The sequence below is a fragment of the Neolamprologus brichardi genome, chromosome 17, assembly GCF_056152115.1.
Source record: "Neolamprologus brichardi isolate AB-2024 chromosome 17, ASM5615211v1, whole genome shotgun sequence".
Classification (NCBI taxonomy): Eukaryota; Metazoa; Chordata; class Actinopteri; order Cichliformes; family Cichlidae; genus Neolamprologus; species Neolamprologus brichardi.
The window spans coordinates 34,823,164-34,841,190 of NC_142120.1; the positions used below are offsets into that span (position 1 = coordinate 34,823,164).

Consider the following 18,027-nt stretch of genomic DNA (forward strand, 5'->3'; position numbering starts at 1 on the left):
TAATGAATATAGTGTACTTAAGCCTTATTTAATTCCAGCGCAAGATAATGGTTTTCCTCTGATGATGAATTTAATTTTATAAAGACATTATTTATTTTTAGGTGGAGGAATTTCAATTTCAGCAGATGTTGCAGTGCTGGTAGCAATTGCGGATTTGTTTGTTTTGTTTGTGTCTTTGATTTTGGCTTGCGGTTTAGGGGATTCATCTACTGCTTATTAAAATAAACTTCAGATGAATCGTTGAATTAAGTCTTTACTGTTTGAAATCCCCATTAGTGGAAAATGTTATTTTTATAATATTTTAAACTGATAACTACACTGTCACTATAATTGCTCTATAGTTGTTATTTGTCACAAATCAAAACAAAGCTTTTGATCAAAAGAGTCACTGATGTGATCTAGGTGCATATGCACACAAATGAAATCAATTTCCAGTCAAAATCTTGGCCTTTCAATTATTTATTTTTGCAAGAACGCAAACCGAGAACTAGGCATATATGCATGCTGGTACCAATTTACTGAGATAATCATAGATTCTAGTTTTGTTTTTTTTTAATCCATAAAAATAACCAATAAATTAGTTAAAATTACCTAAAAACAAAATAAACTAAACAGCAAGCATAGTAATTCAACAAAACGTAATAATAATAATAATAATAATAATAATAATAATAATAATAATAATAATAATAATAATGGGCTCTTACGCGATTATCACTGATAACGCAAAACGCAGAAAGCTAATTTATTCGATATAAATCAACAAACACAAAAATGCATTGTTTATCAGTACTGCGCCAGCTAATGAGTTTACTTTGAAAGGAACAACCGGAAGCAAAGGTCGTTTTTTCTGTATCGTCACTCAACGCCCCTGCTAACTAGAAGAGCAATATCACTCGACATACACAGCCACCTTTGCGATACTGCCTATGTATTGTCAGCGCGAACAGGCAGGCTGTGTTTAGTTCTCGAGTTGCCAGCAGGTGAGTTAAAACCTTTAAACTCGGTTGACGTTTGGTGTGACGCAGTTTGGTTGAGGTTAAAGCTCGTCCGTGTTCGTTTTAAGTTACTGGTAACTTTTTATTGTTTACCAAAAGTCGCACTTAGGATAGGCCTATTCCAAGAAAGTGAAAGTAAAACAATACTGAAAGAAAGCCAAAACAAATAGAACTATTTTTGGCCGAACTTAGTGTCCTCCAAGCCAGTATTACACGATTATTTTGAACTAGCATGTGAGATTTCCGACTCGTACTTGTAAATTGGCGATCAACGGTGATATCCGCAGTTAAGAGCTTCTAAATGTGATATTACATCTTATTTAGACCATCATGTAGTATACCATAGCGTTAGGGCGAAAGGACAACACAGTGTCTCTGTTATTGAAATCAAATTGCCATATCATGTGACTCTTGATGGGCTAATTCCCCTCGGCATGCTCCTTCTCGGCTCCCGAAGCACTGAGTCACTTAGTGATGTCAGCAGACATTTTTTTAAACATGTCTTAGTGGCAACAGCAAGCCAAATGAGATCAAACACAAACGTATTGCAGTTAAAAATGCTGCATTATTTATTTATTTTTGGTAAACATTAAAATTAGCTGTTAAATTTACAAAAAGAAAAAAAAAGATCAACGTTAGTATTTAAGTCAATTTCTTCTTGTGATTGTGATTATTTGAAACCATAAATCCCGAATGTCTTAATTATTTTTAAATTAACTTATAGTGCGTAATATATAACATGGGATCATTTTGATTTTATATTATCTGATAAATGTTCCACGTGCGGAATGCAGCATTAAAGCCACTATATGTAGAACTGGAAGTGTGAGCTTCAGTGCCCCCTAGTGGGAACAGCAAACAACAACACTTACCATACAGTCATGTTATTTTAATTTTATACATCTAAACATTATATCAGAACATAACAAAGAAAATCATCAGGTCCTCATCAGGTTCTAAAATGATTTAAATACAGCCTCATATGAAAAACAGTGTGTGATGTATTACACTGTGTTTAGAGTTATTAATTTAGCTTTAGTTATTCACCTAAAATTAAACCAAAATACCAAAACAGTTTGTGAAGAATCACTTTGTTGCAGAAGAATTTTGGCCCAGTCATCTTTACAATGTTGCTGCAGTTCTTTGACATTTGCAGGTATTTATTCATACGCATCTCTCTGAAAGAACCTCTGCACCATTTCAACAAGGTTAAGGTCTGAACTTTGAGTATAACTGTATATATTATTATCAGTATAACTGATTCTTTACTTTTGAAGTCGTTCTGTTGTAGATGTGCTTCTGTGCTTGGGATCATTGTCCTGTTTCATGACCACAGTTTTAGCACGCTTTAGCTGTCAGACAGACGGCCTCACATTTGACTCTACAATATTTTGGCATATAGAGAGAACCCAAATCATCACCCATCCACCACCGTGCTTGATAGTTGCTTTTAGGTGTGTGTGCTGATATGCTGGTGTTTCGGTCACACCGAATTTAGTGTTGTACATTATGGCCAGACATATTCACTTTGGTCTTGTCTATCCAAAGACAATATACCAGCTAGTAACTGCTGGATAAGGGAAGTACGTGCGCCCCGGAGTAAACCTTTCTCATGTTCCAAGTGAGCAAAGCGACTACCAGTGAGGGTAAAGAATAATATTTATTGACGTATGACCTGGTAGTTTATGCTACCCAGGCAACCAGAGCCAGGAATGTCAGCAAGCAACCACCCTCCAAAGCAATGTGTATAGTGACTGTGCTTTCTTTTTCACATGACTGTAACTGTTTGGCTTTGTTCTCAACCTTCTCTTGATGACTTATTTGTTGCCAGCGTTTCCGATTGTTTAATATACAAATAATACACAAAACATGACGAAACGTCCTTCCTCTCAGCATCATGGCGTCTGGAGGCCCCATGATGAACGGCGACATCTCTCGCTCTGCCAATCAGCCCGGCACACTGGAGGAAACCCTGCAGCAGATGAACATCCTCATTCAGGAGAACAGAGACCTGAAAGGTGAGAGCAGTGATGACCGAGGATAGAGCAGTTAGGGAGAGGACAAATAGTGAAAAATTGGTGACAGTTGGAATGAATGAGTTTGTAACACGCGCATTTATTTTAATTCTCTCTCAGAGGCTCTCCGTCAGACCAACCTGACGATGAAAGAGCGCTTTGAAGGTTTGTCTGCGTGGCGGGAAAAACAGAAGGAGGAGCGGGACTTCCTGGAGAGCCGGCTTGAGGAGGCCCGTGGCCGCATGGAAGCACTTACCCTCCAAAACCAGGAGCTGAGCGGGAGGCTGGAGGACACCGGGAAGATCGGAGGAGCTGTGGGAGGAATGCAGGTGAAGCTGATAATATTGCGCATATATTGCACTGCAGATTTATGGACACTTTAGTCATTTCTGCATTTATGCTATGTAATGTCATCGTCCAATCAGAATGCAGAGCTGGAGGCCCTGCGTGCTCAGGTTGCTCGGCTGCAGGCAGAGAAGAATGACCTGGTGGCCTTGAACTCTGAGCTACAGCTCAAGGCAGAGCACGATTCTCAGGATGATTCGTTCATTGAGATCATCAAAGTGTCGGTGAGGATGGATGAATAGCACAGATCATCATCAAACACTCCTTTTTTTTTATATTCAGCCTGATTTTGGTGAAATGACAAACAGGAGGAGAAGCTTGGTGTCTTAGTATTGTTTTTCCTCCCAGGATGGAGGTATCGATGGCGTGAACGAGGCATTGGGGGCAGAGCGCAGCAGACGCCAGGATACGAGCATGACAGCGTCACGCATGGACAATGAGGAGGTGACGGTTAGCCAGCTGCTGCAGTCCCTGAGGAATGAGGCGGAGAAAAGTGAGAGGCTGCAAGGCGAGCTGCAGGCCTGCACGGCCAGGTACGAGACGGCAACAAAAGGAAACGTTTCTCAGCTGTGAAAGTGTTTAAAATGTTTTTATTCTGAAAATGAAGCAACAGATTTGTAGCAGTCTGCTTACGTCTTTGCTCTATTAAAAAAAAAACAGTCACAGTTCTGTTTCCAGAATATGTTATGGATAATACGTTTACTATTTAGTTTCACCTATTATCCAACAGAATTCAAAAGCTAGAAAAAAAAAAGTCCAGTGCAGAGGAATTCACCCAGACACCTGAGCCAGAGACCAAAGAGGATTCTGCGAAGAAAGATAAGGTTTGTTTCTTTTTTCATTTTTTTATATATCACAGTAGATCTGTCGCGCTGAAAGCTGCATTATTGGTTAAATCTTTTCCCTTCCTGCGTCGAGTTTGTGACTTTTTGTGTGCGACTGTTGCAAATATTTCAGGCGGCCTCTGAGGTGGAGAATCTGAAGGCTCAGATGATGACACTCTACAAAGAGCTGCAGCAGGCTCAGAGCAAACTGGATGAAGCAGAAGGCATGAAGAAGAACCTGCAGGACAGGTTTGGGCCACACAAACACACTTGCAAATGATTATTTTAAGCTTAAAAACAGAAAAGTGCAGAAAGATAACACCACCTAAGCTAAAAGCTATACCTCGTTTAACTGATGTTCTGTGTTATTTGATTTCTGTCTTATTTTTTCTTTTGGGGGGGGTCGAAGATGTCGGGAGGTGGAGCAGGATGTGGCAACCCTGAAGGCCCAATTGGTGGAGAAACAGGCCGTTCAAACGGAGAATGACCGACTGAAGCTCCAGCTGAACAGCATGCAGGCCCAGAGCCTGATGGAGCAGAGGAAGACTGCAGAAGAGAAGTCAGAGAAAACACAAGCATACATACACATTAACTGATTGTGTGAGAGTGCAGGAACGGCATATTGTGACACTGATTTTTATCGGGTTGTGTTACTGTACTTTGACTACATAGAGCTTTGTAAAGCGATCGGGTCACGTCACACTAAACACAATTTACTAAACACAGGAACAACCTGGCGCAGCTGAAGGACGCCTACACCAAACTGTTTGAGGACTACACTGAGCTCAAAGACGAGAAACAGAGAAAAGAGGTAACTTTATGTTGTGTTGTGTGGATCGTACTGATTTTCACAAACGTGATGCAGTAAAAAAAAAAATATTGATGGTATTTTAAAAAAAAAAAATCAGAGATAACTGGCACCTTTACCATCCTGTTTGGTTCTGCAGTCTCACCTGGCGGAGGAGCTGCAGCAGCGGCTGACAGCAGCTGAAGAAGCTCTCGCTATTAAGCAGAAAAAGATCGATGAGATGAAGCAGGACATGTTCCAAAAGGAGAAGGAGCTGGAGACCATATCTGTTTTCCAGGCTCAGGTCAGTGGTTCTTTACGTGTGAGCACTTGAAATATATAATCTAGCATTAAAACCCAACAATCAGAAGGCCTCAGCACAACAGGATTGCCTCCACTTTTAATGGTAGTCATCATGTTTTTGTTTTTTCTGTACTTTCTGCAGGCAGAGATCTACTCCTCCGACTTCCACGCAGAAAGAGCAGCGAGGGAGAAACTCCACGAAGAAAAGGAGCGTCTGGCTGCTCAGCTGGAGTACGTGAAGAAGCAGAACACCCAGCTGCAAGACGAGATGGACTCAATGGGCAGGTGTGCATTCAGAGAGAGGACTGACCTGGTCACAATTTGAGCTTCTTCAGACTAAATGTGTTAATTTCTATTCTTCTTGTGGAGAAAAACTCCTCGTGATTTAATAAAGGATCGAAATTTAAAAGTAGAGTCTGCAGCTCGACTAACTTACAAATTAACAAAGGTTTTGCTGTATAATTCTGCCAAACCCATTTCTATTTGCATGACATGACCACAGAAACAAACTGAGTATAATGTCCTGATTCGGCTCATCTGAAGCTTTTTCTTTGTGTGCAGGCGCTCACTGAACGAGATGCAGAGGAGACATTTGTCACAAGGTGGAAACCCACATGGAGGTGGACCATCTTTAGTTGGAAGAGGTACAGCATGTTATAATTTAACCTCTCACACAAACCTTATTTCTGGCTTTGTCTTATATAGCTTATACCGAACCCCCCCTGACATTTTGATTATTTGGATGTTATTACTGGCTAGAAATACAATTACTCTAATTTACCATCTATCTCTTTTATACCAAAAAGAGATAGATGGTCTTTTGAAACACATGCCACTATATTTGGATAGAAATATGAGGTGATTAGCTAGCTTGGTTTTTACGGTGATGTTGTGTGATGTTATTTGAATGGTGTTTTTGGCTAGTGAAAAAGCAGTTTAATATCAAATGTAGGCTACTTGGCAAAAATGAAGAAAAAAAACAAAACAAAAGTCAAATTCTTTGGGTGTCTTTCATTACAACTGTTCGCCAGACAAGGGAATCCCAGAGTAGCCAGACCCTAATACATTCCCTGTTTAATCTTCTTATAAGTTATATAATGAGCATTACATAATTAGGTGCAACTAAGACTTGAATCTACCAAACGAGACAATAAAGTCATTAAGAAAATATACAATCAGACCTGTTTTTTTAACCATAGCTGCCCTTTACTGGATGTTACAGGGAATACACCAACTTTTCATTAATTTTTATTTCCATCGTTTTTGCCTCAGCTCTTGTTTCTTTTTTTTGGGTACTTTTACTGCTGACAGGAACTGCACAAGATTTTTCTCTGCACAAGTAATGACTTTGCGATTAAGGAACGTTACCTGACCTTTTGCAAAATGATAGTTAGATGCAGCAAAAATCATTCAGTATAGCCAAAACATTCGACTGAATGACCTTTGTGGTGTAATCAGTCTGTCAGAAAATACAAGTGGAACTGGAACAGCGATCCAGCAGGCTAGAGTTGTGATCAGTGTCTCTCACTTTCAGGTACTGACTGGCAGCATCAGGGGAATATCCCTGAGCACGCGTGTCCCAAGTGTAATGAGATCCTTCCAGACCTGGACTCCCTGCAGATCCACATCATGGACTGCATCAACTAGACGTGCGTCACAGCATATAAGCATTCTCGGCAACAGCAGCTGCATCATCACCTAATCGGAGTCTTCCTCTGCTTTGTCCTGTACCTCTTCACTCCAAGAGATCCCATATGGGATTAATAGAATTTATTCTTGGGTGGGAACACTTTGCTTTTGGAAGAAGCCAAACTGTGATGTTTGGAAGAGCATGTAAAAAGAGTATGTTGACTGTATTTTGTTGTACATTTAAAAGTTGCTCACAAACACTCAGAACATGCATGCATGTCCGTCACATTGTTGGGTTTTGTTTTGTTTTTGTTTTTTTTGTAGCTGTGTTGTCTGAAGCAAGCTGGAAATTTTCAGGGGCAAAACAAGTTCAGAGCAAACAAAACAGAAGCTGCATAGACCTTTTGGTAAGATTTTAGTTAAGCACTGATCACTGGTCATAAATATATTAATAAATCAACCAAAGTTGAGCCTTTAAAAGCTGCATCTGTTTACAAGTATTTGGTTGCTGAAGGCTTTCTATATTTTTGAAGGATTCTTTTTCAAATTAAAATGAAATTGCTTCTATATTTTTCCTCACTAAGGATATTTTAGTTCATAATTTGGTGTTTGGTGGTAAAAGCAGCATTCACCATGTAGGCACTTTATGAAAGATATATATTTTATTTTGACTTTGCATATTGTACCTGATAATCAGAATATAATGTATTTAACCTGATGATCAATTTGTCACTAAAGTGCAGGTAGAATCTGTACTCTGTAGACTGTAAAGACCTTCCTGATTCAAGTTCGGTGAAAGAAAATAAAAGCGTTTGCAAATGTGTTTGCTTTTACTCATGCCTGATGTCACTCTTCATATATTATAAAAATGAAACATTTTAGTTAAATACGATGAAATGAGCTAATGCTGTTATACAAGCACTTCGCATATTACATTACCTTCCTGTTTAAAGATACCCTTTAGGGCTTTTCACATCTTAATCACAGTCGACTGTAAGTATTAAAAATGTTTCAATATTGACATGACTTTCATATGTTTTAAAGTCCCGTAAAATGACATTTTAGGCGACTGGGGTTTCCCTGTATAAATAATACAACAAAATCTACTTCAGTAGTAGCTTATGTTGGGTTTTTTTTGTTTTTTTTTACTTCTAGCTCATGTTAATATCTAATCAAAGAAATTGCTATCCGAGCAACCACCCATTTATCTCTTTTTCTTTTTTTCTTTTTTTAAATCAGGCAAGATTTTGGGCACCTACCAGCACTCCGACAACACAACGGGGTCCTTCGTTTAGCGCCAGTTTGGATTTTCTCCCTCGCCCGGCCTGTTTGTTGTGAATTACAGTGAGGTTTATTGTGTCGTTTTTATTAAATATAACCGCATGACTTGTACATCGTCACGAAAGGCTTTACTTATTGGACAGTAGGCATTATTTTCGAGAGGTTGAATGTGGTCGTAACATCCGGTAAGGTGGTTTTCGGGCTGCTTGAGTGAAGGAAGACGCAAAGTTGCAAAAAGGTAAACTGTTTGTCTCATTATCTTTGACTTGGTCACAAATGAATGGAAGCTGTTTGTTTGTGTATATATACATATGCAGAATTATAGTTTTATATTCACTTGGGAAAGCGGCTGTCCATATCTTCAAACATTTATGCTCTTAGTTGCTTTTTACCGGGTAAAACCACTTAACCACTTAGTCGTTTCATTTTACATTGTAAGCCTTAACTTATCTCCACTTCAGGCTGAACCTAGATTTAAATACTTTGGACATCTTTTCGTTTTCACACAGAATGAGTGTTAAAGCTGTTAGCGTCTTTAAAACAACTGGGTGAGCTACAGACAGGATTTTAATTGTGCTCAGTAGCTCACAGTGTTGCACTGTTCTATACTGTGCAGTAAAGTGTAATACACAATTAATTGATTTAATGTATGTAGAGGGTTAGTTACTGTTAAGTTACTGCTGCTAAAAGTGGTTCTACACGCTATTAAATTGTGCTTTGTGCTTAGTTTTTGCACAGCACTGCATAGAGTCCTGTGAAAACTGTTTTTCATATCACTGTAGTTTCAATTATTACTGGCATCGTGAAGAGATTGCTCCAACCTCTGCTGGAAAATCTGGAATTCTTTTTTTATGCTAATGTGTCCCCAGCAAGGAGGTAACAGGGTGATATCAGTGCAGGAAATTGTGTTGGATGTAAAATTATCTTGCCAAGAGCTGGACAAGCTATGCATCTACACTAGCAGTCAAAGGTTTGGACACACCTTCTCATTTAATGTTTTTTTCTTTATTTTCGTGACTATTTACATTGTAGATTCTTGCTGAAGGCATCAAAACTATGTTTGAACACATGGAATTATGTAGTAAACAAAAATGTGTGAAATAATTGTGACAGACTGACCTGTCCAGGTTGTATACCGCCTCTCGCCCTATGACAGCTGGAATAGGCCCCAGCGCCCCCTGCGATCTTGAAAAGGATAAGCGGAAGCAAATGGATGGATGGTGTGAAATAACTCAAAACATGTTTTATATTTTAGATTCTTCAAAATACCTGCCCTTTGCTTTGACTACTGATTTGCACACTCTTGGCATTCTCTCGATGAGGTTCATTTTTGAAATGGTTTTCGATTTCAGGTGATCACCTGAAATGGAAAACTCTTGAAGGACTTCCCAGAGATGCTTAGCACTTGTTGGCCCTTTTGCCTTCACTTTGTGGTCCATCTCATCCCAAACCACATCGACTGGGTTTAGGTCAGGTGACTGTGGAGGCCAGGCCATCTGGTACAGAACTCCATCACTCTCCTTCTTGGTCAAATAGCCCTTATACAGCCTGGAGGTGTGTTTGGGGTCATTGTGCTGTTGAAAAATAAATGATGGTCCAACTAAACCCAAGCTGGATGGGATGGCATGTCACTGCAGGATGCTGTGGTAGCCATGCTTTTTCAGTGTGCCTTCAGTTTTGAATAAATCCCCAGCAGTGTCACCAGCAAACTGTTCCCACACCATCACACTCCTCCTTCATGCTTCATGGTGGGAACCATGCATGTAGAGACCATTTACCTTTTCTGTGTCACACAAAGACACGGCAGGTGGAACGGAAAGTTCTCAAATTTGAACTCATCAGACCGAAGCACAGATTTCCATCGGTCTAAACAAATCTCTTCTGCTTGTTGCTTTTCCTTAGTTGTGGTTTCTTAGCAGCTATTTGACCATAAAGGCCTGATTTGTGCAGTCTCCTCTGAACAGTTGATGTAGAGATGTGTCTGCTACTGGAACCCTGTGTGGCATTTATCTTGGCTCTATTCTGAGGTGCTGTTAACTTAAAGTTTCTCGGTCTGGTGACTCGGATGAATTTATCCTCAGCAGCAGAGCCAACATTTGGTCTTCCTTTCCTGGCGGGTTCCTCATGTATGCCAGTTTCATTCCAACTGCACGTCTTTGAACTGACACGTTCAAAGTTGTAGCAATTTTCCGGACTGACTGACCTTCAGTTCTTAATGTAATAATGGATTATTTTTCTCTTTACTTATCTGACTGGTTCTAGGTCATTATATGAATTCTAACAGTCAAATAGGGCTGTCAGCTTTGTACCAACCTGACTATTGCACAACACAGCTGATGGTCCCAACCCCATTAATGCACCCTGACAAGGTACAGCTGTGAAGTAAAAACCATTTCAGGTGACTACAGCAGTGAATCTCATTGAGAGAAGGTTAAAGACTTGGAGCACTGTCAACAAAGCAAAGATCTGGTCTGAACAGTTTCACAATTCAGTCAAACATTTAAAGAATGTGTTTTCTTGAATGTTTTTTTCTTTGTGGAAATTACAGCCCACATCTGGGTTTTTCTTGTTTTTGTTTTCTGCGGTTCTTTCTTGAGGTTCTGCCAAAGTAATTCCATATATTTGCCTTTCTGTAGGTGACTGGGTGATTTGACATCAACGACACAGTGTAATTCCTTAAAATGGAGAGTAAGTGTCTGATTTAAAGCTCACGAGAATACTGCTTTATCAGTGGGTTAAGACACAAATGAGTGCATGTGTATTTCACTCAGGTGAGGATGATCTGGATATTCTGACTGCGCTGCTGGCTGAGAGCGAGGGTATTGGTGAAGAACAAGAAAGCCAGGAGCAGGCGGACGATCTGGACGGGCTGTTTGATGAGGAAAATGACGAGGAGTACAAAGAGGGCGTCGAGGAGGAAGAGCGCAATGTGGACGAGATGTTGGAGCTCTTTGGAGATGTGGATGACATCAAACAAGAGGAGAAGGACAAAGAATCAGAGGGTGACCGTGAGAAGCTGAACAAGTCGAAAGAGGATTTACAAGGTTTGTTGATGCACAGTGGAGTTTAGTGGAGCTACATGCTGAGCCTGTGTTGTCAGCTTAATTTTGTTATGCATTTTTTCTTCTTCAGAGGAGTTGAAGCGGATGAAGGAGCAGATGGAGAGGTTGCAGCAGCAGCTGGAGGCCAGCCAGAAAGTCTCAGTCCCGTCAGCCTCTTCAGCCAAGACTTCAGGAAAAAACTCACCAAGTGTCACACCAGTGAGACCCAAACCTGCACCTACCCAGCAACCGACCTCCAAACTGAGCCAGGCCAGACCAGCCACTAACACACAGAAGACACCAGCAGGTAAAGAAAACAGTGATGCCAACTCCCTCTGTACAGATCAAGCACACTGTACTGTGTCTAACCTTCTCTCTGTGCGACTGTAGTAAAGCAGTTTGTCTTGTGTATAGTTTTGTTATAGCTATAACCCACCTCATGTTTCATGAATGCTTTCTTCTTCTTTGTTTTTCCATCCTTCCAGCAGCGTCTTCATCCACTCCAGCAAGAGCAGGAAGCCTCAAGCTCCAGGAGTCCTCTGAGTTTTCTTCTCAGCTCAGCTTTGCTGACTCATTTAAAAGCAAACCGAGAGTGGCTCACCAACCTAAACCCAGCACATCACCGGGTAAAACTCCAGTTTTTCCTTAAACAAAGTGATTGTGTCGTCACACACATTAGAGTGATGCACGTATGTTCTGTGTCTGAGTTTCTCTTGGCTGTGCTCCCCTCAGAAAGCAGAGGACCACTGGTAGAGATAAAGATCGGCAGCTCCTTCAAGCCCATAGAGAGCACCAGCACAGCCCCTGATGCTCTGCGCTCACCTGCAGCGTCCCATAGCAGACCTGCAGCAGCTGCGTCAGCAGTGCAGCCTAAAGCTCCTTCTTATCCATCTCTTCCCAAAGACGTGGCTCTTGAGAAATATTCAGGACTGCGGCTCAGGTCAGAGCACTGAAGTGATGACAGGTTTTCTTGTTTTGTTTTTTCCCATTCCTGTGTTTTTAAGTCTTTGGCTCGGTTCTGTTTGTCTCCTCAGAAAGCCACGTGTTTCTTCTAGCGAGATGGACCGTAAGATGGCTGACCGCCGTCTGATTCGACTGTCACAGTTACCGGAGCGTATGGCTCGGGAGAAGCTGGAAGACAGCGACTGGGTGACGTTTGCTGTGCTGGTCAATAAAGCCACGCCTCAAAGCAACAGCAGTGTAAGTCAGACCTTGTGGACTTTGTTTGTGCAGCATCAGTTACAGTTTCATAGAAAAATATACAAAAGAAGTGAATAAAAATTCCTTGTAAAAGAGTAGTTAAGGATGAGTTTAATCCAGCCTTTAGGGATGACTTTGAACAGAAGTAGGATTGTTCTGCATATACAGGAGGCAAAGAATTTTTGGTGTTTAATATATTTAAGTTGGAGTTAATTAAACCAAACTATTTCAGTATTGCTTGCATATGATGCTAGGATTTGTTTTATTTATTTATTATTTTCCCTGTGGAAGTCAAAAACCTTCGTGGTAGCACTAAGAAGATATTTCTATGCAGATGATGAATACATTTATCCTGTAATATTCCTGATTGAGCACTTTCTTCTCTGCAGGGCAAAACCTTTAGCATCTGGAAACTCAATGACCTCCATAACCTGGAAGTGTTTGTGTCTCTGTTTCTGTTTGGTGAAGTTCACAAAGAGCACTGGAAGACTGAGACGGGCACGGTAGTCGGACTCCTGAACCCAAACTCCATGAAGCAGAAAGAAGGATATGACGGGGTGAGCAGAAAGTCTGAGGAAAAATTCTTTTCTCATTCTCAGTGATTTTGTACTTTAAAATCAGCTCCCAGTAGGAAAGACAGTCTGATATGTTGAATATTGGACACACTTGAGGCCTCCACTTAAATGTTTCTTGAGGGTCTGAGGCTCAAACCTTTTTCTTACCTTTAAATTAACATTTACACCTAATGATAAACAGATCCTCAGTCCGTCTATTAATGGCACTGTGATATAAAGGTTTGACAATGTTACATTTTACTGCAAAATGTAACTCATATGTCTAAACTTTATCTCATTGGATAAAACAGATACGGGCAAAGTCTAACTTTGAGGATACAATTTGCAATTGAAAAAAGGTGACAAAAGGCAATAATGCACAATAGTCTGCACATTGCATTATTAAAGTATCGTGATAGATATGATGGTATCGTATCATGGGCTGTCTGGTGAGTCCCACCTCCAGTAGCTAACACCCATCATGTACGTCTGTAGTGTCTGTAGTTTTTTGTACTGTAAGCTGATTTCCTTCCCAGAATATAAAACCTTGTGTTGAATGTGTGCAGGTGAGCCTGACGGTGGATCACCCACAGAAGGTGCTGCTGATGGGTGAAGCTCAGGACTACGGTATCTGCAAGGGTGTGAAGAGGAACGGAGAGCCATGCTCGCAGATAGTTAACATGGTTAGTCTGTTCTATCGTGTTTTCTGTACCTGAATGATTATCCTGTTGCCTTAAACTTCCATCTCCTCCACAGTATGAGTGCCCATACTGCCAGTATCATGTCAAGGCCCAGTATAAGAAGATGAGCTCAAAAAGGGCCGAGCTGCAGTCGTCGTTTTCCGGAAGAGCGCCCAGTAAAGTCATGGGGAAGGGGAAGGCGGGTGGCCTGAGAGAGCGGATTTGTCAGGACGGTTTCTACTACGGCGGCGTGTCCTCTGCTGCCTGTGCCGCCTCACTGTGAGTGTGTTTTTTCCTAATGCTAAAGTTCAGGTCAGTCAGACTGTAAGAGGAAGCTCTTTCTACTTTCCCTTTACATCTACAATATATCAAATGAAGAACAATGCAGTAAAATCAATAAAAACTTGACTCAGCTGGTTCTGTTAGTATCCTCTGCAGCAGTTAGTCATGCAGGCTGTGGCCGTAACCCTGTCCAACACAGATTCTGGCTTTAACTGGATTTTCAAATCAATAGTGTGTGCTGAAGTCAGTTTGCTCAAGTTAACTGCCACCCTTACAAAACCAGGAACACAGTGTGGGACTGAAAGCATCCAAGCTGCTGCATTTTCAGTAACAAGCCTGTGTGTTGCAGGACTGCGTCCAAACCAAACAAACCCACCCAGAAAACTCTGGACAAGCTGTTTGTGAGAGGCTCGGCTCAGCTCGTCAGTCAAGCCAAGAGGCTCGGTAAGGACTCACACTCACAGATTTGAATCATTCCTCGTGGAAGTTGATGTTTACAAGCCTGATGTCGTAGGTGACAGATATATAGAATTGCATAGGAGTATTTTTTGCTTCAAACCCTTTTTTCCTTACCCTGACTTTCAGATCTAAAAATTCTTTTCTCCTTTGATTTAAATACTGATGTAGTTCTCAATCCTGTCGGTAATTTTAGGAGAGATCGATGAACAAAGGCAGAAGGGAGTTCTCTATTTCAACTGTTTTTGCTTGTGTGTGTTTGTAGCCATGCAGTCTGGTGAAGTTGCAGGTTGCTCAGATGAATTTAAGAGCCTGATGTCAGTGCCAACACCTGGAGCTTTGCAGCTGAAGAAGCATCTCACGCTGGGCAGCCAGTCAGGTACACAACCTGCTAATCTTTAGCACTTTTTGGCAAGCTAGGTTATATTAAAGACGCGTTTCATTACAGTGTTGTGAACACACACACACACACACACACACACCAACAAAAAAAAATCTTATTTGGCATCCTCAGTTTCCAAAGAAACATCAGGAGCTCCTCTTCAGTCCATCTCGGCCTCAGACCTGCTGAAGCAGCAGAAACGGATGCAGCGGGAGCTCCTGGAGAGCCGGCGGAAAAGGGTGGAAGAAGTTCAGAGAAGGTCGCTGCAGAACTCGGGCGGTGCGACAGGCCAAGATTGTTTAATGTCACCAAAAGCTGCTTCTGAAGTCCCCACGGCCTCCCAAAGCCCGGCGGCACCCCACACTCCGACCCTGGGCCGAGGCTTCTCCAAGGGAGATGATATCCTCTTCTTTGATACCAGCCCCCCTCCAGCTCCTTCTCCCAGCACCCTCAACCTATCAGCTGCCAAGCTGGCTGCTCTGAAGAAGCTAAGGGCTAAAGACACGGGGCTGGTGAAGGAAGACCCCAACGCTGTGAAGAGGAAGAGGAGTGACAGCAGTGAGATCAATGCCCGAGTAGAGCGGAATCGCACCTCACCCAGTGGTACGCATTTCAGTTTTTTCCAATGTTCATACATCTAGATAGCTATCCTCTTTTTTTTTTTTTTACTTTCTTGTAAAGTTTTAAATTAAAGATAACAATAAATTGTTATTTTAGCAGTACAGTACCTCACAGGATGCAGGATATTGTTGCCTCTGTACCTTGACTGCATAATGTTATCTTTTTGTTGTTTGTTGTGCTGCCACAGATTCTTGGGAACACAGGTCTTTATCTTTTTATGCTGAAGTAAACTTACCGTTGCCTGTTTTATGGTTCTTTCCTTTGTCTGAAGCCTCAGCTAATGAGGAGGAGGAGCCGGTGCAGAAAAAGAAGCGAGAACAACTCGACTATGTCCAGTCAGAGGAGTTTCAGAAGATCCTGAAAGCAAAATCTCGCCACGGGATTATACTTCAAGCGGTATGACCAGTGACATTTGATGATGCATAGATGCATATAAAAAACCAAATTTAGTGCAAATTTCTAAGTTTGCTGACTTACAAAGAATTGAACTTGCTCTAATTTTTATGGTAGTTTCATTTTAATGGGAAGAATCAGAACCAAAATGCCAGAAAAAAACATGTTAGTTATAGTTATAAGGTCATGGAGTGGCCTCAGCCAGTCTCCAGGCTGCAGTCCTGTAGAAAACCTGTGGAGGGAGCTGAAGCTTTGAGAGTTTCTGTAAAGAGGAGTGGGCTAAAATCCCTCCTGAGATGTGTGCAAACCTGGTGACCAAGTACGACAAATGTCTTACTGGTGTAAGAGTCATGTTTTGCTTGGGGATTAAATTCATATTTCTCTTAATGACTAAGGTATAAATATGTATGTGATATGGTTGGTTGATAGTGTCTCTCTTCATTAAAATTAAACAAATATAATTCGATTCACTTTTGTTTATACAGTCCCAAATCACAGCAACAATCACCTCAAGACACTTTATATTGTAAGGTAGACCCTAGCATGTAAGGTAGGTAAGGTAGGTACCTTACCCTAGTAAGGTAGCATGCGGCCAGTTAAAAATTAGAAGGTTAATTTCTTTGGAAATAAGCAAGCTTACAGATTCAGCATGGTATCCAATAACCTTTTTTCACCCCACTGTATATTTCTTAATGAATAGCTCTCTCTTTCTCTTTCAGGCGGAGTACCAGCTACAAGAGCGCTACTTCAATGTTCTGGTGAAGAAGGAGCAGATGGAGGAGAAGATGAGGAACATCAGAGAGATGAAGTGTCGGGCTGTCACCTGTAAAAAGGTACTGAGCCAGAAGTTGAATTGACCGCTGACCCAGGTGTGCTGTGGTTGTCTATCAGAAGTCACTGAAGTAAACCGTTGTTACTCTTCTGCTGGTTCCAGTGTAGTTACACCTACTTCAAGCCGGCGGATCGTTGTGTAGAGGAGAACCATGATCTGCGGTGGCACGAGGCAATGAAACGCTTCTTTAAATGTCCTTGTGGACAGAGAGCCATTGCTCTGGACAGACTGCCACACAAACACTGCAGGTATGACATAGAGGTGTGAATCACCATACATCCCACGATACGATATTATCACAATTTTTTAAAATATTTTGCGATATTCAGATTCTGTACATAAAGGTAAACTTTATCAATATTCATTTTATCTAATATCAAAGTCTCACACTCAGTCTTTCTCTCATTTCAGTTTTATTGTTGACAAACTGAACGGTTTGTATTACAGTCTAGTCCAACTTAACTGAACGCAACCATCTGGTACAATTATAGCTATTCTGAACTATGCAGTTTATGAAAACTATGCAGCCCCTTCAGCAACTGAAGAATTTGAAAGTAAATTAAAACAAAATATAATTTTACATTAAATAAAAAAGTTTTAAACTTAATTAAAATAAAACATGTCTTAAATTAAAATAAGTAAACTGTCATGTTTATTGCTGCCAAAAAAAAGTTAAACACATTTGGACAGTGAAGGAATGTCAGGATTCTTGCTCAGAAAAAGGATCAACATTGTGGACTGGAACATGCTCTGAAGTCAGAGCATGTTCCAGTCCACAAAAACTTTTTTTGTAACAAAATATCGATTTCTGCTGTCCCTGTATTGATACATTATTAGCAAACAAAATATCACGATACTACACAGTATCGATTTTTTCCCCACCCCTAGTAAGACAGTGGCTTTCCGACAAGGCCTGGCAGAAACACTGAAATGATGTGTACACTGTAGTGGGACTGTCGCCAACTCATTAGTCATTTTGCCTTTTCAGCAACTGCGGTCTGTTTAAATGGGAACGAGATGGGATGTTGAAGGTAAGCTGTTACAGATTACCAATTTAAAAGTTTAAAGCAACATTTGATTGAAACAAAGTAGACTGATCACACACTTGACGTTTCATTGCAGGAGAAAACTGGCCCTAAGCTTGGTGGAGAGCTCCTCCTGCCTCGAGGAGAGGAGCATGCCAAATTCCTCAACAGCATGAAGTGATTTATTATTGAGGGAGCAACCTATAGACTTTTATGTATGTAATTTAAGGTTTTACCAGGCTTTCATTAGTATCGTTTCTGTTTTTAAATTTTGACATTATGTAGCTCTTGAGTGTCTGTGGTGATACCAGATGTGCTGCAAATTGGCTGATTAAAGCTGATTAAAGATTTTATATGTACAGACTGTTTTTCCCTACAG

The 18,027-nt window shown here is 40.9% G+C and overlaps 2 protein-coding genes across 5 annotated transcripts; both read left to right on the top strand.

Moving 5' to 3' along the window:
* Positions 1–839: 839 nt before the first annotated feature.
* Positions 840–7,723, top strand: optn (optineurin). Its single transcript, XM_006806486.3, has 13 exons — positions 840–983; positions 2,892–3,016; positions 3,134–3,342; positions 3,439–3,582; positions 3,707–3,891; positions 4,089–4,182; positions 4,316–4,431; positions 4,592–4,741; positions 4,909–4,993; positions 5,130–5,273; positions 5,415–5,557; positions 5,834–5,916; positions 6,807–7,723. The coding sequence occupies exons 2-13, from the start codon at positions 2,896–2,898 to the stop codon at positions 6,917–6,919; spliced, it is 1,587 nt and encodes a 528-aa protein (XP_006806549.2). The 5' UTR covers positions 840–983; positions 2,892–2,895; the 3' UTR covers positions 6,920–7,723.
* A 496-nt stretch (positions 7,724–8,219) lies between these two features.
* On the top strand, positions 8,220–17,952 carry mcm10 (minichromosome maintenance 10 replication initiation factor). 4 transcript variants are annotated; one of them, XM_087830490.1, is made up of 19 exons: positions 9,133–9,152; positions 9,339–9,402; positions 10,819–10,870; positions 10,954–11,226; positions 11,315–11,530; positions 11,709–11,849; positions 11,956–12,163; positions 12,258–12,423; positions 12,813–12,980; positions 13,544–13,660; positions 13,734–13,936; positions 14,289–14,383; positions 14,661–14,774; positions 14,910–15,380; positions 15,670–15,794; positions 16,511–16,624; positions 16,726–16,871; positions 17,612–17,654; positions 17,746–17,952. In XM_087830490.1, exons 3-19 carry the CDS (start codon positions 10,864–10,866, stop codon positions 17,827–17,829), a joined length of 2,691 nt encoding a protein of 896 aa, XP_087686616.1. In that variant the 5' UTR covers positions 9,133–9,152; positions 9,339–9,402; positions 10,819–10,863; the 3' UTR covers positions 17,830–17,952. The 4 variants fall into 4 exon arrangements, with proteins under 4 accessions (XP_087686614.1, XP_087686617.1, XP_087686615.1 ...); XM_087830488.1 differs by lacking the exons at positions 9,133–9,152; positions 9,339–9,402 and adding an exon at positions 8,220–8,420; XM_087830491.1 differs by lacking the exons at positions 9,133–9,152; positions 9,339–9,402 and adding an exon at positions 8,220–8,420 and having other exon boundaries at positions 11,712–11,849.
* The last annotated feature ends 75 nt before the right edge of the window (positions 17,953–18,027 follow it).